The 24,133-nt window shown below is 37.9% G+C and overlaps 1 protein-coding gene across 4 annotated transcripts in view; it reads left to right on the top strand.

The window, feature by feature from the left end:
• Positions 1 to 24,133, top strand: part of LOC114662065 (CD9 antigen-like) — a 140,041-nt gene that overhangs the window by 94,905 nt on the left and 21,003 nt on the right. For 2 of the 4 annotated variants that reach the window (XM_051934398.1, XM_051934399.1), the window contains exons 4-5: positions 6,022 to 6,096; positions 18,857 to 18,958. The exons of 1 other annotated variant lie outside the window; for it this stretch is intronic. In XM_051934398.1, the coding sequence (XP_051790358.1) occupies positions 6,022 to 6,096; positions 18,857 to 18,958 (177 nt within the window). The remainder of the gene's footprint in view (positions 1 to 6,021; positions 6,097 to 18,856; positions 18,959 to 24,133) is intronic. One more of the 4 variants, XM_051934400.1, reaches the window with a different exon arrangement.

Below are 24,133 nucleotides of genomic sequence, written 5' to 3'. Positions count from 1 at the left end.
GCTGTTACTGTTTAGAACTCACTAACTTACAAAATGGCTTATGAAATGTGATTCATTTAGTGGTGTTATTAAGTGCTGATCTCATGTTGTGGCTAAAAACCTTTTAAAAAAATCCACCACTACAGAGTGTTGTTAAGAGTGTCTCTTGAGTTTGGTTATCAACTTACATGTGGCTTAACTACAGGATATTCGAGCTACGCTAGAGAGAAAGTAATCTAATCTTTATTTTTAGATAAACTGGAAGATGAAATATAATCAACAGCTGACCCTAATTCAAATACCATACCAAAATATCCATCCTATCTGTTGTTATAACACACATATCACCAGAATCTTTGTCATAATAACTATAGCAAAGGTTCAAGATAGCTTGAATTCACCATGAAGCACATACTTTTCAGTCCAATCACGGATACCCCAGGAATCCTTGAGACTGACCGTCTATAACATAGGTGTGGTATCATGGAGGTCTTAAGTTGTTTGATCAGGACAGTTTATTTGATATATGTGCCTTAAAGTGAATGATGGGATTGATGAGGGATGTAATTTTAGCTAAGCAAAGCTGGTGCTGGCAGAACTGTGTGGTGGTCTCATGCATTGCTTGATAACCATTGGCTTAAGCCACATGCCACCATTTGAGTGACTAATTTTAGTCCTGTTGAATCTCTCAGTTCAATAGTCACAATCTGTCAGCAACCAGGCTATAAAGATGTTGGTCCTGTAAGGGCCTCTGAATTGTGCTGTAACCTATGAGTTACGTTAGGAAATGTCTGTACAAGCATGGCTCCAATATTTTTGAGCAATACTAGTCATCCCAGCTCTACAACCCAACATCATTGCACCATTCAGTTCAGCCCCACCAACTGTTCATTTCAAGACCACCTCCACTGCTCAACTAAACAGAGTAGTGAGCACATTCTTCTGTCTTTTCCAATCCTGCACTCCCCTTCTATACACTGGGGAGAGTGTGATCACTTAATTGCCGCCACAGGATGATAATAAGACAATTAGACCACCCGTACGTGGCGGCAAGGCAATGCATGGTCAGCTGACCGCCTTGCACCAACCCAGAAATGAGGTGTCTTCTCAGACAATCGCTCGCACCTGCTCCTCTCCCTAGCACAAGCATGTCCATCATTTATTTATTTTGACCACACCATCTGAAAGAAAAAAAAAGTTCTTCAGACCAGGCCACCTTCTTCCAATTCAGTACATGGTCCAGTTTTGATGCCAACGTGTCCATTGTAGGCACTTTAAACAATGGGCTGGGGTTATCATAGCTGCTCTGACTGGTCTCTGGCTACACTGCCCATATGCAGCAAGCTGTGATGCACTGTGTGTTGTACCATTTTTCTCATCCTGTCTGGCAAAAACAATCATGTCAAAATCACTGAGAACATTTTTTCCCTTTGTGGTGTTTGATGTGAATATTAACTGAAGCTCCTGACTGCATGAAAAAATCTGCATGATTTTTTACATTGTACTGCTGCAACATGATTGATTGATTAGATACCTGCAAGGATAAGCAGGTGTACAGGTTTTCCCAGAAATCTATCCAGTGAATGTAAACAATGTACTGTGTTAAAAACATTTAAATTACCGATAATTTGTTGAAACCTGTAAAGATTCAGTTTATTGGTCCTTATGCTTAAAATAGCAGTTAAAATAAACAGAGTTTAGTTCACGTGGAAAAGGTTCTAAACACCCTTTATCTTAATTTTACTATTACCGGTAAGGTGATGTATAATTACATACAACATTAAAATGCTGTTGAGGTGTCACCGGTTACACGACTCGGCTCGGGTCCTAATTTGGGATCCTGAGGTGGTTCATTGTGTGGTGGGTGCAGCAATGCACTGTATCGGTGCGTGCGCCAAATCTCTCTCTGTTTCTCTCTCTCTCTCTTAATTACTCAAAATTGGGCTGTTAAAAATGATAACAGCATTTTCAGTTTTGGTAGCTAAAGGCTGATTGATGCCTGGCTGTCAGGACTAGCAGACACTTTTAAAAGTCAGTGTTGAGCCCTGGCCTCTAAAGGTAGGTCTCATTTAGTCCAACAATTTAGCAAAGTTATCAGTAATCAGAATTCACAGTTAATAACATCACAGCATGCTGGAAGTGCTTAGAGTTCTTGGGTGGTTTGAATGAGGCTTCAATTGATTTATTGGAAAGCTGTCAGATCACAACAGTGTCCTCCTCACCCCACCTCCATTTTATTTCCTTCTGTTTGTCTGATTAGTTTTCATTTAACCACTCCAGAGTTTATTAAAGATTACATTAGTTTTCCATCCACTCGATACAATTAAGTAAATATAAAGCCTAAAATGTTAATCATTAAATCAGGGGTCTCAAACTCCCAGCCCGTGGGCCATTTCTGGCCTCCCATCCCCTTCCCACTGGACCGTATATGATGTCAACAAAATAATGCAATCCGGCCCGCGAACGGTAAATTTAACTATTTTCGCCTACTTCCTTTTTTTACTCGTTTAAGTCCGAGCAAGTTTAAAAATAATTTTTAAATTTAAAAATTATTTCAAATTAACATAAATCTTTCAGTTCTGTTATTTGGTGCAAATTAGCAGTTTTTGATAAAAAGAAAGCAAGTTTCTTTTTTTTTGTAATTCATTTGCTTGGTTGCCAATAAAAAAGATGTCTCTTTCCAAACCATAAAGGAAGGTGGATGCTGAACACAGGCAATTTCAAGAAAGATGGACATTACCGTATTTTTTGTGGAATTCAGAAGAAATGCCACTTGTATATGCAAAGAAAAAGTCGCTGTTTTAAAGGAATATAATCTCAAACGTCATTACTTGACCAAACACAGAGAACAGTATAATAAGTATAAGGGGGAAGAGAGGGGAAAACTAGCTACATAGCTACACAAAGGCCTGAAATTACAGCAAAATTTGTAAGGAAGGATAAAGATGATGCGGTGGAAGTAATTTGTGGTAAGTGAGTTAATCGTTAAGGCAGGAAAGCCATTCACCGAAGGGCAGTTTCTTAAGGACTATATGTTAAAAGTCACGGGCTTGTTCAAAAATATTCCCTAATCAGCAAACACCGTGGCACAGCGAATAGGCGAGTTATCAAGTGACATTCATGATTAGTTAAGCAAGAAAGCTAAAGTTTTTACTGCATACTCCGTGGCGCATGACGAAAGCACTGATAAAACCTACACTGCTCAACTAGTGATTATCATTAGGGGTGTTAATCCCCACTTTGATATGACTGAAGAATTAAGTATATGTCTGATGCACGGCCATACCACAGGCAATGATATATCAGCTTCTGTGTGACACGATTTGAGCATGCTGGTTTGCCATCGAACAAACTGGTAAACATCACCGCAAATGGAGCCCTGTCAGGCAAACAAAATGGACTGGTAGTGTTGGTTCAAAAAATATTAGAAGAGGAAAAAGCTGATCCAGCAATATTTCTACATTGCATTATTCATCAACAAGCACTGTGCAGCAAATGCTTAAAATTTCAATATGTCATGTCTGTTCTGAAATTTCTTAATTACATCAGGTCAAGAAGTTTACAGCATTGCCAGTTCAGAGCCTTTATAGAAGAAACTGAGTCAACTTATGGGATGTACTTTACTGAGGTGTGCTGGCTCAGCAGGGAAAATATCCTGAAGAGATTTTCTGTGTTGAGAACAGAGGTGAAAACTTTCATGGCAGATGGCAGAATGGATGTTCCTGAGTTGGAAGATCCACAATGAGTCATGGACCTTCCTTTCCTAGTGGAAATTACACAGGAGCTGAACATACTTAACTTGAAGCTCCAGTGCCCTGATCAGCTCATCACAGCAGCTTAGGAAAGTGTGAAAGCCTTCACCACAAAATTCAAATTACGGAAAACACAGCTTTCTGCCAAAAACTCACTCATTTCCCAATATGTACAGTGCATCCGGAAAGTATTCACAGCACATCACTTTTTCCACATTTTGTTATGTTACAGCCTTATTCCAAAATGGATTAAATTCATTTTTTTCCTCAGAATTCTACACACAACACCCCATAATGACAACGTGAAAAAAGTTTACTTGAGGTTTTTGCAAATTTATTAAAAATAAAAATGTACAGTAAGTATTCATAGCCTTTGCTCAATACTTTGTCGATGCACCTTTGGAAGCAATTACAGCCTCAAGTCTTTTTGAATATGATGCCACAAGCTTGGCACACCTATCCTTGGCCAGTTTCGCCCATTCCTCTTTGCAGCACCTCTCAGGCTCCATCAGGTTGGATGGGAAACGTCGGTGCAGAGCCATTTTAAGATCTCTCCAGAGATGTTCAATCGGATTCAAGTCTGGGCTCTGGCTGGGCCACTCAAGGACATTCACAGAGTTGTCATGAAGCCACTCCTTTGATATCTTGGCTGTGTGCTTAGGGCCGTTGTCTTGCTGAAAGATGAACCGTTGCATGGAGCAGGTTTTCATCCAGGATGTCTCTGTACATTGCTGCAGTCATCTTTCCCTTTATCCTGACTAGTCTCCCAGTTCCTGCTGCTGAAAAACAACCCCACAGCATGATGTTGCCAGCACCATGCTTCACTGTAGGGATGGTATTGGCCTGGTGATGAGTGGTGCCTGGTTTCCTCCAAACGTGACACCTGGTATTCACACCAAAGAGTTCAATATTTGTCTCATCAGACCAGAGAATTTTCTTTCTCATGGTCTGAGAGTCCTTCAGATGCCTTTTGGCAAACTCTAGGCAGGCTGCCATGTGCCTTTTACTAAGGAGTGGCTTCCATCTGGCCACTTTACCATACAGGACTGATTGGTGGATTGCTGCAGAGATGGTTGTCCTTCTGGAAGGTTCTCCTCTCTCCACAGAGGACCTCTGGAGCTCTGACAAAGTGACCATTGGGTTCTTGGTCACCTCCCTGACTAAGGCCCTTCTTCCCCGATCGCTCAGTTTAGATGGCCGGCCAGCTCTAGGAAAAGTCCTGGTGGTTTTGAACTTCTTCCACTTATGGATGATGGAGGCCACTGTGCTCATCGGGCCCTTCAAAGCAGCAGAAATTTTTCTGTAACCTTCCCCAGATTTGCGCCTCGAGACAATCCTGTCTCGGAGGTCTACTTTCCAAATCATGTCCAATCAACTGAATTTACCACAGGTGGACTCCAATGAAGCTGCAGAAACATCTCAAGGGTGATCAGGGGAAACAGGATGCACCTGAGCTGAAGTTTGAGCTTCATGTCAAAGGCTGTGAATACTTATGTACATGTGCTTTCTCAATTTTTTTATTTTTAATAAATTTGCAAAAATCTCAAGTAAACTTTTTTCACGTTGTCATTATGGGATGTTGTGTGTAGAATTCTGAGGAAAAAAATGAATTTAATCCATTTTGGAATAAGGCTGTAACATAACAAAATGTGGAAAAAGTGATGCACTGTGAATACTTTCCGGATTCACTGTATACATGTGTATATATGTATGTATACATATGTGTATATATGTATATGTATTTTGTATGTTTTTATATATATAATAAGTGTGTGTATTTTTTTAAATAAAACTCAAAGCTCAGTGAGAATTAGTGGGAGGTTTAATCTCACTTGAGAGTGGTAAAACTGTAAATATTCCAAAGAGAGAAGGCAGCCAAGTCACTAATTGGGTCATAGTCTGGGTGTTGTGATATAGAAACATTACTTGATGTTCCATGGCAGGCAGTGTGACATACTGGTTAAGACATTGAACCCTGAAGTTGTAGATTCAAATCCTGCTACTGATACTGTGACCATGATAATAATAATAATGCATTTTATATATATATCTCCTTTCCCATGCTCAAGTCATTTCACCTGCCTGTGTTCCAACTGGTAAAACAAAAGTATTGTAACCAATTGTATCTCAGATGTTATAATCTGCCTTGGATAAATGTGTCAGAAATATAATAAATGCCATGTATTTTACTAGTTAAGTATTAATAAGATTAATGCAGTTTTGGATTCAGCGGTTTGGTACAATTTCTTTCACTTATTGCAGTTTCTAATTATAGATTTGTTTTTTACAGGCGGGATTATTTTTGGGATTTCTCTTGGCAAAAGTATTTGTAGGTGGAATTCTTGCTTTCATTTTAAAAAACACAGTAAGTACACCCAACCATATCTCACAGTTGAAGAAAGTTGTGTTAAATGTTTTCCTAAGTCAAAATAGTTTCATATGTGAATTTTCTCTGGATTGTAATTTATAACAGTCACCTTACAGTGGTTAATGTAATTTTAATTTATTTGTGCATTGCACCTTTGTCTGTAATACTACACAAATTGTCAATTCCTACATAGCAAAAAAGTGGAAGTAAGAGCAAAGGAACACACTTTACAAAATTTAGAACATTTAATTACCCCACAAAATATATAAAACATACTATTTTTATAGTATATGAGATATAAGAATAAAATTTTAAAAAATGGATAATGAGCAGTAAAGGCAAGAACTGTGAGTTTGTGAATAGTAAGATCAATACGATAAAGATGTCTAGAATTATTTACTAGAAAACAGTTTACTATATCAAACACATAATGTAATTTAAAAATGATGGTTAAGATGTATCACACGTGGAGCAAGAGAAGAACACTGTTAGTCTGTGCATGTACATTGTGTCCAGGGAGACAATCAGGTGATCATTAGCTGAGTATTTAAGCTTATGTATTCCTCAATGTTGAGGTCCCTTCAGGCCTACAAAATTTTCTAGACTTGTAATTTTGTAGTATGTCAAGACTGACTAAATTACATCTTGCTAATTTGTCGCTAGGTCGATCTGTAACTCAGAGGTCATAATAAATCATTTGTCCTCTCGTTAAGCCTTGGTGGTTCATGGTACCACCTTCTTCATTTATAGTTCCTCATCCACCAATGATCTGATAACTGCATTAAGAATGAGGAGCATGACATTCCTGATGTGAGAAAGTGAAAAACTGTAAGCAAATACTTACATGAATTTAAAATTAACATTAATTTGCTAGGATTTGCTTTTTCAGGATAGATTTTTTATTTAGGCTGAGGAACATTACCTGAAATATTACTTCAAACACTTTATTAGATTATCAGTCCTATCAGATATCTACAGCAACTACTTTAATGTTAATATGTATGGAACCAAATGTAAATGGCATCTGTTAGAAAGAAAGAAAGAAAGAAAGAAAGAAAGAAAGAAAGAAAGAAAGAAAGAAAGAAAGAAAGAAAGAAAGAAAGAAAGAAAGAAAGAAAGAAAGAAAGAAAGAAAGAAAGAAAGAAAGAACTTTATTTGTCCCCAGTTGGAAATGTGGCTTTTTACAGATGCTCTTTAAATACTTAAATAAATAAATACATAGATAGGTAAATTAATAATTATATATATATATATATATATATATATATATATATATATATATATATATATATATATATATATATATATATATATATATATATATACATATATATATATATACATATATATATATATATATATATATATATATATATATATATATATATATATATATATATACACACACACACACACACACACACACACACTGGTCTGTATGCACCAGAATGAATATAAAGCAAGAAAATTCAAAAGAATAAAAACTTCTGAGTTGGCAGTCTCAGTGAGGCGTTACGCAGACGTATTGCCGTTGGTATAAATGAGCCCCAGTCACATTTCTTGACACACTTCTGCTGAGTAATTTGTTTGGATGAACTTGCTCAGTGTTAATGTGCCAGCAGGTAAGTAAATTTACATAATTTGTCCCCAGGGGGAAATAAGCACTTTATAGAAGCTGAAGAAAAAGATAAATATTTTAACAAACAACAACACCCCCTCCCAAAACACACACAAGATCTCCTTGTTTGGATAATAAGAATGCTGTTGCTAACTTAATAACAGGCTTGTATGTGGGAGTATAACGGATCAGATTGTGATCATATCTGCTCAGTTGTGCCACAGGTTTACATTCAAAGGCATTTAACATTTAAATCATGCTGGTCCAGCTTGTTGTGGTCACAAATGGAACATGAGCATATGTTTGTCATTTTGTCATTCATTGTTAGAGTGTTGGTAACTGAGTGAATCATTTTTGTTGCTTAGTCACTGTTTGTGGAGCAAAAAATATAAATATAATTCAGGACAAATTTATTTATCATTACATAGAGGCAAACCTTTTCACCTTACTTTTATTTTAATTTTCAGATAAGCTGCCCCAGCTACCAGTTGACTATAGAAAAATGTTAACAACAACAATAACAACATTTATTTATATAGCACATTTTCATACAAAAAGTATCTCAAAGTGCTTTACATAATGAAGAAAAGAAAAAATAAAAGACAAAATAAATTAAAATAGGGCGGCACGGTGGTGCAGTGGGTAGCGCTGCTGCCTCGCAGTTGGGAGATCTGGGGACCTGGGTTCGCTTCCCGGGTCCTCCCTGCGTGGAGTTTGCATGTTCTCCCCGTGTCTGCGTGGGTTTCCTCCGGGCGCTCCGGTTTCCTCCCACAGTCCAAAGACATGCAGGTTAGGTGGATTGGTGATTCTAAATTGGCCCTAGTGTGTGCTTGGTGTGTGGGCGTGTTTGTGTGTGTCCTGCGGTGGGTTGGCACCCTGCCCAGGATTGGTTCCTGCCTTGTGCCCTGTGTTAGCTGGGATTGGCTCCAGCAGACTCCCGTGACCCTGTGTTCAGATTCAGCGGGTTGGAAAATGGATGGATGGATAAATTTAAATAAGACAACATTAGTTAACATAGAAAAGGAGTAAGGTCCAATGGCCAGGGTGGACAGAAAAAAAAAAAAAAAAAAATCTGCAGGGGTTCCAGGCCACGAGACCGCCCAGTCCCCTCTGGGCATTCTACCTAACATACATGAAACAGTCCTCTTTGTAGTTAGGGTTCTCATGGAGTCACTTGATGCTGATGGTCATACAGACTTCTGGCTTTTAATCCATCCATCATTGTTGGAACATCATGGTGCTTTGGGTAGATGGTGGTGGAACAAGCCACCACCAAAAGAACACCGGAAAAGGAAACAGAAGAGAGAGTAGGGGTTAGTACAGATTTTAGAGCCACCATGAATAGTTATTATAATGAATTGGCTATACAGAGTATCAGGATTTAAATTACAGTGAAGTTATGAGAAGGCCATGTTAAAATAATGTGTTTTCAGCAGTTTTTTAAAGTGCTCCACTGTATTAGCCTGGTGAATTCCTACTGGCAGGCTATTCCAGATTTTAGGTGCATAACAGCAGAAGGCCGCCTCACCACTTCTTTTAAGTTTTGCTCTTGGAATTCTAAGGAGACACTCAGTCGAGGATCTGAGGTTACAATTTGGAATATAAGACGTCAGACATATATAAGATGGGGCGAGATTATTTAAGGCTTTATAAACCATAAGCAGAATTTTAAAGTCATTCCTGAATGACACAGGTAACCAGTGTAGTGACATCAGAACTGGAAAAATGTGCTCGGATTTTCTTTTCCTAGTTAGGATTCTAGCAGCTGCATTCTGCACTAGTTGCAAACGATTTATGTCTTTTAAATGTTACTCATCCCACTTTACATTCCTCACAGTCTCTTACATTTTCAGATGTTGCAGACTTCAGGTAGCCTTCAGATCACATCTAATCTTAACATGAATAACTGTTAAAAAATACTTTATCAAAATATACTAACTTTTTAACTACAAATAATGAGAAAAGAGGGAGAACACAGAGCTTCTGTAAAAAGCTGTCTACATTGCACCCAGAAGTATGTTTAGTGTACATAAAATATTCTCTTCACATGTAGAGGGTTGTACTGAGTCAATGTCACAATGGGCATTGCATGCTTTGGAGTTCATCCCTATCTTGCTGGACACCCAGGCCCGTAACTGGAATCTTGTAGACACATTGGGGTTTCAGTATCGATTAACACTATCGCATTGATGGCATCTGAGAATATGGATTTGTATGGCTTTACATGGCTCCAACTGTTCTGGGCAGGGCCGGATTTATATGAAAAGAGGCCCTAGGCTATTCCACTTATGAGGCCCTTTCACCTTCCATTTTTAAGTTTATAAATTACATGAGAGATAATAAAATACATCATTACTGTGATATATATCAATATGTTAAATGAAACATGTTGTGATTGGTACTAACCTATGTGGAAAATTTAACGTGTTGATCTTAACCAATACATTTTTATGTTTGTTTATTAGTCATATGCGTAGAATTTCTCCTTATTTTCGGTTCAGTGTTTTAGTGTTCACTGTTTTTAGAATAGTGTAATTTTAATTTTGCTAACAATTTGAAGGTAGGCCCCTCTTGATCTTGAGGCCCTAGGCTGAAGCCTAGTTAGCCTATAGGAAAATCCGGCCCTGGTTCTGGGTATAATCTGTTTAATGTTGGTGGCACGTGTGTGTGGATTCCTCTTCCAAACACATTTAACTCCTTCTGGAAAAAATAACATGTCCCTTATTAATAACTCAGACAGCTACAGGTGCATTAGGTTGCCCCAGTTAAAACATTTTGTGGATTTCAATGATGACAACACTGTATCAGGAAGTGCACATCACAGGCATTTTTGTTTGTATTGCTTGTAATTTATTATTAGATCACAGCACGACTTTTCAATATTAATGCAAATTTTCATCTTTGTGTCTGGCCTTGCCACTTTACTCTGCTGCTTATTTTTGCTCCACTGGTCATTTCTCCCTGGTTGGATGCCTTAACTGTTGTTCTATTCTTACTTTCTCCTTATGCAAAGTTTCTTGCATTCTTTAAACTGGTTGAATTGCTGTGCTACCTGTACCACACAGCTTATCACTGCACGTTGTGTCAATGCCATGTTATCACAATATTTTCTGAAAGGGTGTCAATTTCATGACATTGCCATTCATAAACGTTTAGCCCTGTTGACTTGATTGGAGTACCCCTTACATGAACAAGGTCAGAAAATATCATATTGTCACTATTCTTCAAGTTTTCAGTTTTACATTTTAACCACCTGCGGTGGGCTGGCACCCTGCCCGGATTTTGTTTCCTGCCTAATGCCCTGTGTTGGTTGGGATTGGCTCCAGCAGACCCCCGTGACCCTGTAGTTGGGATATAGCGGGTTGGATAATGGATGGATGGATGAGCATTTTAACCACACCTGCTATTTCTCTTTACCATTACAGTATTTGCAGGTGGTACATAATGTAAAACATTTATTTAATTCTATAGTTAAACTATTTGTCTTGTGGACTTTGCCTGTAAAATGTCTTTTGGTCTGAATCAATTTTTAGAAGTTTTCCTCACAGTGATATCATTTTCTGATGCTTAAAACAACCTCTTTTGTGGTTGTAGATATTTACGAATGTGCTACAACATCAGTATGAGAATTTGTAAACTGTTGTCAGTGCTCGAAGCATTTCTCCTTTGTCAATTGGCCTATGGAGTCAATCATGTGGAGGTCTATGGCACATCATCTCCAATATTAAGTGTAATGGCTTTTCCAGTATTAACATTTTTGCAATAAACACACCTATGACAAAAGTTAGCTTTCACGCCACCATTGTGGAAGAACTACCAGTCTCACCTTAACCTGTTTAATGTCCCCATGCAGCTTGAGTGACTTAATCAATGCACCCTGACTTTAAAATCTGCATAATTGACGGTGGTATCTGTATCATGCTTGGTTTATATTACAACTTGTCTTTATTGTTGTTTCTTCTTCAACCTTTAAATCTTCCAGCCTTACATCAATGGAAAGTTCTACAGCTTTTGTGGCTGCATCTGCAGCAAGAGTGTTTTGTGAATGCGGTTATACTGTGACTTCCTTTGAGACTACAGAGTCTGCTGGTACTTTTTGTTTACATGTAGAAGATTGTTTAGCAGGATGGTCTAATGCTGCATTACCCACTGCTTGCATCAGATCATTTTTTTCTGTCATGATTTTATCTTAGCTACTGCTAAGAACTAATAAGAACTACGGTCATTTTTTCTTTAATTAGTTCTTAGTGCTTTACTGTTTCTTTAGTCTCTGTTGGTATACAGTATGTTGTCAGGTCACATTTAGCATCACACTGCTAGAACGCCCTCTACAGTGCACCCAGTATTCATTTTTACAGGACTAGTCTACCACTGCCCATGTTTTGATGTGGTACATCATCAGATTTATTTTTCCTCTCTGGTAGTGGAGTCTCCTTCATTTTTAGACACAAACATATCTGTGCCATTGGTATAGTTATATGGCTGTTCATGAGACATCCTTGAGAGCGGTTCAGGTCCGTTTACAATTCCATTATTTGCCTCTGTAATGAATGGATCGTGCTCTGTTGTACTGGACAGCAGAGATTTTGTTTCCTGAACACTTACTGAGTGTATCCTTTGGATTTTACCCTGCTGATCACAAAAATCACCTTTAATTCTCTTGTCACATGCTATTTTATTGCTATCATGATTGCAAAATGGGCAAAATGAGTGTTTCAGCTATTATTTTTTCCTATTGTATCATAATATTTTGTTCAGTGTTCTAAGTACATGTGCCCTATTATGTTTACCCTTTTTGTGTTGCCTTTCAGTGGAGCTTTCCCAGTCAAATTAGCTGTGTCTGCTGCCACCACATGTCTTCTTTACTCACCCTGTTTCCTCCTGTCTATTTAAGACTTAAATAGCATAGTTGGTAAGTTTGTATATGTAAAACTTACCATTATGTATTGCCATTCATATGTTTAAATCCATTTACCAAGACCATTTGTTATTTATATCCTGCCGTTCATTTGCCAATCAAATGTGTATGTGACACGTGTCTGGTCACACTTACAGGTAATCTAACTTAGACACCATTAAAATATCCAACTACGCCACCCAGTTTTATTAAGAGACGGGGAACTCTTGAAATTTATTGATAATAGCACACAGGTTTCTTTAAATTGGGCGGTGAGTAAACACACAATGAAAGACACAACAGTAATTTCAGGAAAAGCAACAGTAACTTCTATTACACAAGACAATATAAAGTGCACTAAAAAGATAAATGAACTTAAAAAAATCTAACAATATCAGGAACAAAATTCTTTTTTTAAAAAGGAAAGCACACAGTCCACACTGTAAAAGTGATTAAAAACAAGGATTGGAGGATACAACCTTTAGTGGTGCAGAGTCCGGTTTGCACACTGTGTTACCCCAACAACTAATCGTCCAACTGTCCATGGATGCACTCTGTTCACTGGACACTTGTTTCTCAACAGAAGTTTTTCCAAAATCATGGAATCCCTGTCAGCGTCTCTTCGTCGTTCCTTTTTTTCCACTCTGGGCGCCTTGTGTTGCTGTGATCTAGGCACACCTCATTTCTCGCCTGCCAGCTTTGCTCAGTCCTTTCATGCGGCTTCCCTCTCTTGCTGGATCCACAACCGGTGTCTTCTTGTGGAGCTGTCTCTTCCTCCCTGGAAGTAAATGTTGCCGTCCTTGTGCCTCACGTCATGCCAGCCACATACCCTCATCTGCCTGCGAGCCCCTGTGCTCTGTCCGAGTGTCTTGGCAGCGTTTTCAGTGGACTGTCCCTCCTCCTGCCTTCTCCTGCCCAGAAGCTTAAATCTTCTTCAGTTCCTGCCGTTGTCAGTCCTGGACAATCGGTTTAAACAATGGCACATCTAAATTTCTTGGGTTTAACAATTAATGAAAACACAAGTTAACAAAATGTATTGTTACCAACCATGAATGAGTACAGATATGTTGATTAGAAACCAATATTGTCAGACATGCAATTTCCAAGTCAGGTAAATACAAACATTCTCCAAAGAAGGAGCAGTTATGTTATTATATATTATATGTATTGTTTGTGTACTTAACCAGCCAAAACTTTGGTGACTCCTTTCCAAGACAGCGAATACCTACATCCTGCAGACAGCCATGACAATAATCAGTAACGGGATTACCCAAGAAATCAAAAAAATGTCCCCCTCTGACATGTATGCAACCATAATGGTTCAATTCTACTGTTTCACATGCCTTTGAGTTATGTACTGGAAATAATTTGTTTTTTACTTTGTAGTTTCTCACCTGCTGTTTATTAAAAAACTGGAGATTTGTACACCCCGTGTTAAGCCAGCCTCTAACATTCTAAATTGATAAAGGGAAAGTTTAGCTGCCTAAATGTCTATTACATCTTAATAGAGAGATTGGAACAATTGTAATTGCCTATTATCATAATTTCATACAGTACAACCACTAAAGTGGAACATCTGTGGTAATACTAGGAATGCAGCTCAAATACACCAAGTACTGTTGTTTTGTTTGCAAATGAGACAGCTATGCTAAAGAGACTCATTACATTAAAAACAACGGAACGCTCTTTAAGGTTTAGGTGCTAGGGAAGAAAAGTATGATAGTCCACTTGACAACCCAAAAAAGATACTATTTCCTCTAGTTCATGTAAAACTTGGACTAATGACAAATTATTGAAAGCAATGAAAATGGAAAGTGAAGGATTTTGATATTTGAGACAGATGCTTCCATGAATAAATACCAAGATTTAGGAAGGCATTTTTGTTGGTCCACAAATCAGACACATCTTCAATGACAAGTGGTTTGAAGATCTGCTATTAGGGCCAGAGGAGATAGCATGGATGGCATTCAAAGATGTTAAGAATTTCCTGGCAGCCACAGAGTACCAAACTACATACAGCTGGTTGACTACCTGCTTTAGGCATAAACAAAACCATGAAGTTCAATATGTCGCTAAAGATTAATATTTCTGCATTCACACTTCCCTGTAGACAGTGATGAACATGGTGAACAGTTTCGTAAAGACATTGCAACATTTAAAACACCATTTCAAAGCAAGTGGAATCCATCAAAGCATAACAATATCTATTGTTAGACACTTAAACGAGAAGCATCACATGCCGAGTACAAATGAAAATTAGCAGCAAAAGATTTTTAGCATAATTGGTCTAATACATCATTAAGCAATTAATGCCATCTAATGCATTATTAAGCCATTAAACATGCTAAATTTAATAAAGGTTAATTTCATGTTTCTCAGAAATTCTCATGTGATACAGTCAGTTTGAAATTATATCTGTGTTTAGCTTGAAGCAATTTATAATTATTGCCAAAAATTTGTCAGGAAGTAAAATGTGTTGTCCAGAGTTGTTTGTCAACAAGGTGTTCAAGATGAATTTATACTCCAAAACTTTCCTTCCATCATAGTCTTAATGGTTGAGGGTTTGTGTGAACTGCTCTAACTACAAAGCCCACAAATGATTGTGTGACAATTATTCTCTAACTGATATCATTTGAGTGAGGCATGGTGTTAACCTTCTTTTTCCACAAGCATGTTCTCTGCTAAAATGTCCAATGGGATGGAGACGTTCCCCATGTTGCAAGGGCAAAGGAAACATTTTTTATATGGCTGTGTTGGCAAAGGTTTTAAGTACGCCATTGTGATCTGTGAGGGTTATTCATACACATTGTTTCATTTACAATGAGAATCCAACTGAAAGGGTGAATCTGACAGGGAGACAAGATGAGTCAAGTGTTACACAATGCTGAAGTGCTACTGTGCCTTATCTCGTCTTGATTAATATTATGGACAGGGTCGCCAGGGTCACTGTCAACTAAATTAGGGCTTGCCAAGAAAGCAACCTCTGCAGTAACCTACCCATGTTTTGGAGGTTGGTTGTCCAAAGAGAAAGCATTAAAACTTGGACAATTGCACAAAACCCCAGAGCTCACCTACTGAAGGATGGAAGACATTGCTCCTGCCCGTGCCTAGGACATAAATGCTTTCCCACACTCTGTCTCGATGTTGGACGACCACTAATTGCAGGAAACCCCCACTGCATCTGCTTTGGCCAAGTATACCTCTCCTTTGACTATTATTTTATTGTGAGTGTTCAACCAATATTAAACAGAAGTTAAGTATAATCTTCCATTAGTGTTACTGATTCTTTCTTCATTTTAGAATCACTGCTGTACCACTAGGGAAAGATATTATATATATATGGTTTAGTAAAGGCTGCAGTCGCTAACAACCCCATTCCCAGGCAGTGTACGCCCCCTGCTGGATACAGACTGGCATTGCTAATATATGTGTGGAGAAGAGGGCTGTCATAGTTATTTCTACTGTTAACAAACCATTGTCAGTCCATTGCATTGGATCTCGATTCAGAGTTTCCTTTGAGTTTTCCAGTAAGTGGAATAATATGAAATAATACATGTGTGCCTGACATTTAGTAAATCTAACAGTTGGTTCAAATTCTTTATGGACTGGTGTTGCTCCTAACTACTCACTCTGATAGTTTTGAACTCCACAGCTTTTTCCTTCAACATTCACCATGCTCATGGTGTCTAACCTTTGATGAACCAATTTTCTTTAACTGAAGAATGTTGATTCTGAATCACTTTGTGTGCCAGAAGCATTTCACTTTCTTATAGTAGAACTCAGAAAACTTCCACCACTCTTCAGAGGTATAGTAATCCCTCCTCGATCACGGGGGTTGCGTTCCAGAACCCCCCCGCGAAAGGTGAAAATCCGTGAAGTAGAAACCATATGTTTATATGGTTATTTTTATATTGTCGTGCTTGGGTCACAGATTTGCACAGAAACACAGGAGGTTGTAGAGAGGCAGGAACGTTATTCAAACACTGCAAACAAACATTTGTCTCTTTTTCAAAAGTTTAAACTGTGCTCCATGACAAGACAGAGATGACAGTTCCTTCTCACAATTAAAAGAATGGAAACATATCTTCCTCTTCAAAGGAGTGCGCGTTAGGAGCAGAGAATGTCAGAGAGAGAGAGAGAAAAGCAAACAATCAAAAATCAATAGGGCTGTTTGGCTTTTAAGTATGCGAAGCACCGCCGGACAAAGCAGCTGCAAGAAAGTGTGCAATGTGAAGGTAATCTTTCAGCGGTTTTTGAGGAGCGGCCGTATCCTCTAGGGGTGCGAACAGCCCCCGTGCTCACAATATATTTGAGGAGTTTTATTTAATACGTAATACGCGCTCTGGTTGGGTAGCTTCTCAGCCATCTGCCAATAGCATCCCTTGTATGAAATTAACTGGGCAAACCAACTGAGGAAGCATGTACCAGAAATTAAAAGACCCATTGTCCGCAGAAATCCGCGAACCAGCAAAAAATATATACTTAAATATGCTTACATTTAAAATCCGCGATAGAGTGAAGCCGCGAAAGTCGAAGCGCGATATAGCGAGGGATTACTATATCCATCACTGAGTAAATACTACTGTATATCTTTAGCAAGGCTTTTGGTTTGTTTCAAAAAATATATAGTAATTACAGAGTTTTATGGGCAAGTGTTTTTAAAAGAAGCAGTTTGAAATGCATTTAGGGTATTTTCTTCCTTTTAGAGCATATCACATCTGCTAGTATATAATAATAGTATTCATGTAAATGGCATGCTGCTTTTGCTGCACCGTATGTAATATTTAGTGTATTTTGGCTTGAACATGTGTATTTTGTAAAAAGTAAGGACATGGAAGATAAGAAAAGTGTGGGGCTCCAGCCTGGAGATCCCTATTTATTATGAGGTTTTGCAAAAGATTAAAAAAAAAACTGAAAATAAAAGATGTATCTCTCTCTCTCCATGCTGTTCATCATTAATGGCTCCCAAGATGTCCTAATGGCTTTTTCCCTGGTTGAGCAAAAGTGGTGGAGTTTGAGGAGGAAATAACGTTATATCTCTTTAGGCAACTGTTCTTCCATTCTATAAAGGGGAAAAGACTGGTTAAACAAGCATTCCGCCTCTGTTATTACACCACTGTGTTAACCTAAAATACATCTTTATAAGAGACTCAGCATTCCTGCGTGTAACACAATTCAGTATGTAAGTGTCATATGGGATTGTACAATATTCCATCCAGGAGGAAAGGTAGCCCCATGCCAGGAAAGATGGTAGAGTGGAAGGACAGCAATGTACTGGTGTCCTGACCACTTTGGATTTTGGAATAATAGAAGGACTGGGGGAGTTATCCTGTTTGGAATATATACTCCCTCCAACACGATAGAGGGCATGATCCATGTGTCACTGCTCCCATTTTCAAGAACATGAGGCAGGCTGGGAATTGTAGTCTAAGCCCTGCTCTGCCATCTCTACTTTATGACACTTCTGCCTGACCCAGACGTACCTCCACTGGACTTTACCCAAATAACGGAAGTACTTCCAGGGTCTGTCTTAAAAGGAGTACATGCACATACATGTTTTACTATATGATTGGGAGAACAATAGGAAAAACAGGGCACTTATAAATACAACATTTGGACAGTTACTATTGAATGTTCAACAGCCAGAACTTTTTTTCTAGTCGTTTATTTTTCAGATTGTAATTAAGCCACTGTTAGTTACACTGTGCAATTATTTTTTATTTTTAGTCCAGTACATCAAAAGATTTTATACCACACATGTAGCAGTGCTAGGAGAAAGAAAGCTACCCTGGTTGCACATTTATAGAAGTAAATCTCACACTAGAAACACCTGTTGAAAGAGAGCACGAGAGAATTCATTGGCATAAAGAAAGGTGTTATACATGCTGTTTTTAAACACGGGTACTGCAAAAGATAGCCTGCTGCTTCTGTATTTTTACATAAAGGTGTAATTATTTTATATATTTATGCCTTGATGTTTGTAACATCCCAGATTGTAGTATGAAAATTCTTGTTTGTAAAATTGCAGCAAAAAACGGCTGAATTTGAACAATTGAAGTTAGAGCTTGATTAACAGGATAACGGCTTTATTATACCATCTGAAAAAATATTTTGTAGCATAAACTTTCACCTAACATTTCACTAGCTTATACCCTAGATTTAATTACAAAACATAGTGTGCTTCAAAATGGCATTTTATATTAGTATAATTACTAACTTCTTTTTTTTTTCCTTATTAACAGGTTGCTGAAAATCTTGGAGAAATTTACACAGTGGTCTATTTAAAATATTTGAACACCAGAGACCTCAGTCTGGCTATCACTCTCAAGTTGTTCCACAATATGGTAGGTTATATGGATTTTTTGTGTTTTATTTTTCAAGCTATAAAAACTTTACATTTCTAGTAGGGTAATAATTCATTTACAGTATATATTGTAACATAATGTATATTCAAATGTAAAAAAAAATGTTCAATCTTACCTCATTGATATTGTTTGACTTTAAAAAAAATTATCTCACAGTATAATAAGATGTAATCTGTGTTTACAAACAAAACATTTGTCACCATATTATTTACTACTATAGCCCCTGGTAAAAATTATGGAATTGCTACTCTTTGAGGATGTTCATTGAGCTGTTTTACTTTATTGCAAAAAAATGAATCACAGATATGACACAAAACTGTTTTATTTAACAGCTGAACATTCTGGCATTGTAAAACACGCATTAAAATTAAATTAAATTGATGTAATTAATGCCACAATTTTTTTCAGAACAAGTAGAGGAATGAAATCACTTGGTAATTTGCATTTCTAAAACAAATCCCTGTACAAGTCTAATAGGCCAATGAGTGCTTGCAGACCTTAATGAGATGTTGCACCAGGCTTCATGACAGGAAACATGGTCCCAACAAGCTGTCATTTGAAATAATGGAAAGGATTATAAAACTCCTTCAAGAATGAAATTCAACACAGAGTGTGGCAAAGATGTTGGGTGTGTTTAAAATTTGGAGCAAGTACAAACAAAATGGGAAAGCTGGAAAATGGAAATATACAGGGAGATGGGGAAGAAGATCTCAAAGCAATATGCCTGGAAAACAGAAAATGCACAACAAAAGAAAATGAAAAGCAAATGGACAACAACAGGAGTCAATGTTTGCGACTGAACTGTAAGAAATCGGCTGAAGGAAATGGCATTTTAATACAGAAAAACCAAACATAAACCATCATTAACATCTAAACAGAAGAAAACAAGGTTACAGTGGGCTAAAGAGAATCAGTCATGGACTGTGAATGATTGGATAAAAGTAAAATTCAGTGATGAATCACAAATCTTCATTGGCCAAGGAGATGATGCTGGAGCTTTTGTTTGGTGCCATTCCAATGAAACATATAAATATGAATGCCTGAAGAAAACACTTCTACTTAGACTGAACAAAAAATATGCCATTAATTGCAAATTCATTTAATTTTTTGAGGTATGTTATACAGTGCCAGAATGATCACCTGTTAAATAAAAGTTTTGTGTCATATCTGTGATTTGTTTTTTTTAATTTTGCATCAAAGACAAACAGCTGAATGAACATCCTCCAAGAGTAGAGATTCCATAATTTTTGGCAGAGTTGTAAATAATAAATGTTTCCTTTATTGAGTGCTCCATGCTTTTATGGAGCATGATGAGTTTACATATGTAATGGAAAACTCTGTTCAAATGCCCTCTCCTTGCAGACTCATACTGTAACTCCATAACAAATTTATGGGAAGTTATGACACAATCACTTCCATGATGTAGGAGAAATACAAAAAAAAAACATACACTTCGCTTTAGCACTAGAGAAGGTGTAAGGTAGAAACTAATCAGACGACTGGGTGCCATTCCAATGCAGAACAAGTTCATGTATACGCAACACTTGACATATTTATGGAAGCCAGTTAAGCTAAAATAAAATTTTAGGATCCTCAATAAAATATGATTACCTTGAGAAAATCCCATAAAAGACAAAAGGAGCAGATCCCATCTGCTGAATCTGAGAGGCGTTAGCCGGACGTGATGTCCACTGTACTACTCAAAAACCAAAATATGTACAGCTTGAAGGAAGATTATAATGAAAACCACAAGCATTTATATTACCTTCTAACTGGATCAAATGCCATTGGTAAAACCTAATCCAGATATTGCTTTGTTGTACAGACGTTTTAATAAAAAATTAAGATTAACAGGCAAGTAAACTGCTATCCTACTTTCTTTATGCCTACTTTCTTTTATCATTTCTTTAGCACATTTTCCAACCCTTCAGTCTGCTAATAATTGCCTTTCTAGCTTTACACAAATGAGTTTCCAGATTTCTTTTTCCTTCAGTTGGAATATCAAGTTGTTCTGGACAAATCTCTGTTTTGGTATGGTTAGTCAAAAATTCCACAGCACTGGGTATTCTCAAAATATTGTATGTGAGCAGTGTTATTAGTGTAGACCTTTCACAGACTTAAGGTAATATTTGAAAGTCTTCTCAAAGCTGCTAAAAGAGAGTGTTCTTGGACCATTTGTGTTATGAATATGAACTTTACCTAAAGTAATTAACAAAAGTTATAATAAATATTCCTTTTCCACGATTTATCTTGCATAATACAATATAATATCAAGATCCTTAAACTTGAAATACACCTCAAAATCAGGGGTGTCCAACTCTGGTCCTGGAGGACCACTGTGGCTACAGGTTTTCATTCTAACCCTTTTTTTTAATGAGTGCCTTGTTTGTGCTGCTAATTAACGTCTTGTGAATTAATTTTATTTGAATTGCTTTTTTAAAGATTTATTCCCCTGAATTTCTTCATCGTTCCTCTTATATGGCACCCAGACAGAAATGAAATGTGAAGTGAGGGAGCAAACAGAAAAGCAACTAAGTCAGGTCCTCAAACGCCAACCAATTTCACTCCAACCAGGTGCTTAATGACGTGTTGATTCTTGTCGTTAATTAAACCCATTCTTTAATTCCGTGGCTTGTTGCTGCTCTTGTGGTGCATAAACAGACATTTCCGAAATTGTTGATTTCCTCTTTTCTAAGAACAGTATTAAGATGTTTTGGGGACCTGAGCAGATTGACATTCCTGAGACCTTCATCTTTCTTTATTTTCAGTTGTTTCGGCTCATTTTGTATCATTATTCTTTGGCTGCTAATTAAGGAAAAAGAAACAAGCGGTCTGAGTCTTCAAGAGCAAGTCGATTCAAATTAGTTGAAAAGAATTTAATTAGCAGCAAAAACAGGTCACCCTTTAAGAAAAGGGTTAGAATGAAAACCTGCAGCCACAGTGGTCCTCCAGGACTGGAGTTGGTGACCCCTGCCTTAAATTACTTAAAAACAAGCTTTGCAATCAGTTCAAAATAATTTTGAAAGCATATAGTGAACAAAGCAGTGCACCACAGACTCTCCTTCAGTACCACAAAAAGAACACAAATAACCCTGTTTATATATAATTTAGAAGATGCTCATTTTACTGGATAAAATGCATGAAGAATTTTAAATGATCGCCCTTTGACCTTATTTGTAGTGCAATATCTATCAGGAATTGTCCAAACTAATTTGCAATTTATTTCAAACATTGCAATTCAAAATAAAAACAAGGAGGGTTAAATGAGGATTACAAATGTTCCTTATATAAGTATTTTTTTATATTTCCATTCCAGAACTTATGTGTGTAGCTATATGGAATCACTCAGGTCCACCACACTGACAGGGCAGCGCTGAAGGTACCCAGTGTAGCTTGTGAGTGTCAGCAAAATCAGGATGCCACACCTCTGACTTGGCTTTAGTGTGCACCACCTCAGGTTGAGTGAAATAGAGACTGGGACGTTTCTGATGGCTTGTGGTGAACAAAACATGTGATAGCAGTATTTCACTGTATTTGTGTTTTATTATTGAATGCAAAACTTGCAGAAGGCTGCTGCTTCTCCCCCAGTTGCCAGGTTTTCACGTAAAGCATGCTAATCCCAATGCAAATTACTGTTGCGTAAATTATGTAATATGTGCCATCTACTCAGCTTGTATAACAAAGTTACTAGATTGTGTCTGATGTCCTGTATAAGTAAGCATTGGCATTTGACGTGTCAACAGGTTGATTGTGGCTGGCTGCAGGGGGTGCGGGAACAGAACAGGAGGGGACGGGGGCTGTGAGTTCTTGACAGGCCTGGGGCTCTGTGATCTTCAGACAAAGCTTTTTTAGAAGACTCAGAGGGAGGAAAGACCAGAGAGCTTCTTCTAGTGCCATTCATTCTTTTTGCCAAAAATATATGTGAAAACTAAATTGCCAATTCAGTCAGAAGTTAAACTACAAGAAGCCAAGTCATTTGTAAATTAGAAAAAACGGACAATTAGAAAAACAGATATACAGTCTAATACATTTTATATCACAATTCCATAATACATTAAGTAATGGAACGAAAGTCCATTTTAAATGCATCAGCTAATACAAGGATACAGCTTTCTTTAGCGGGTGGGAGGATGTTCATCAAAAAAAAATTGGTAATAAGCAACAAATCTTCCATTTACCTCAGAAGGTAATTTTCCTAAAGTATATTTGCCACATGACAAATTGTGTATGCCATCTTTGATCTATCGATAGTTGCAGGTGATAAATGATTATGGGGACAACCCTAACATGCAGTTTTGACTTTGTTATACTATTCTGATGTGAGTAGGTGTGTCAGAGTCCATGGAAGAAGACTGCTGCAGACACACCGTGGCATAGAATACTGTGCTCAGTAATCAATTGTGGTGTAGCGGGTCTACAGCTCAAGTCAACAGGGCCACTTTTTAAATAAATAATCTCCGCACTCGCAGCTTAGAGAGGGGGAGTGGTAGTGTGGCCGGAAGCGGTTCCTGGGGGAATTCGTGATGCGGGCGGTCCTCACTTAAGTGCACAGGTGAGGAGTCGTCCGCATCTGTAATTGGTGCAGGGAGCCCTCGCAGGGTGTTTGGCCGACACCTAGGGCAGTAGGTAGTGGTTGCTCCTGCTGAGCATTTTGAGGAGCGGGAGTGACTGGAAGGAAGATGGCTCACCGTGGAAGACAGCGGGAATCAGGAGACTTGGGAGGTGGATGCCCCAGTTTGAGCGTCCTGGTCACTGGGGAACCCAAGTCTCGGTCTGGGAAGAGCAGAACCGAAGCCAGGGATCGGGAAGCCTCCAGACCAGCAGGCAGAGCAGGTCAGCTGCAGCTAGTGTGACTCCCCTGGTGCATTGCCTGGATGGGAGAAGCAGGGGAGTCACCAGTCACCAGAAGAAGAATGCACCGGGATTTATTTTTAAAAAGGACAGCTTCCAGCCATTGTTTTAACCTCGTTGTTTTTAAAAGATTTTTTTCTAATGGATTTTAACCTCCACGATTTCACCTCTGTTTTAATGGATTATTTATTTAATGACATATTTTTGAGACACTGCACTTATTTATTTGAACACTGTTTTGTTTGTTGATTTTAAATAAAAGCACTTGGCACTTTTTGCACCATCCCCTTGCTTTGTTGTGCC

This window comes from Erpetoichthys calabaricus, chromosome 12 (genome assembly GCF_900747795.2).
Source record: "Erpetoichthys calabaricus chromosome 12, fErpCal1.3, whole genome shotgun sequence".
NCBI classification, from domain to species: domain Eukaryota; kingdom Metazoa; phylum Chordata; class Cladistia; order Polypteriformes; family Polypteridae; genus Erpetoichthys; species Erpetoichthys calabaricus.
Note: the sequence above shows the minus strand (reverse complement) of the source record. Positions and strands in the feature narration are given on the sequence as shown.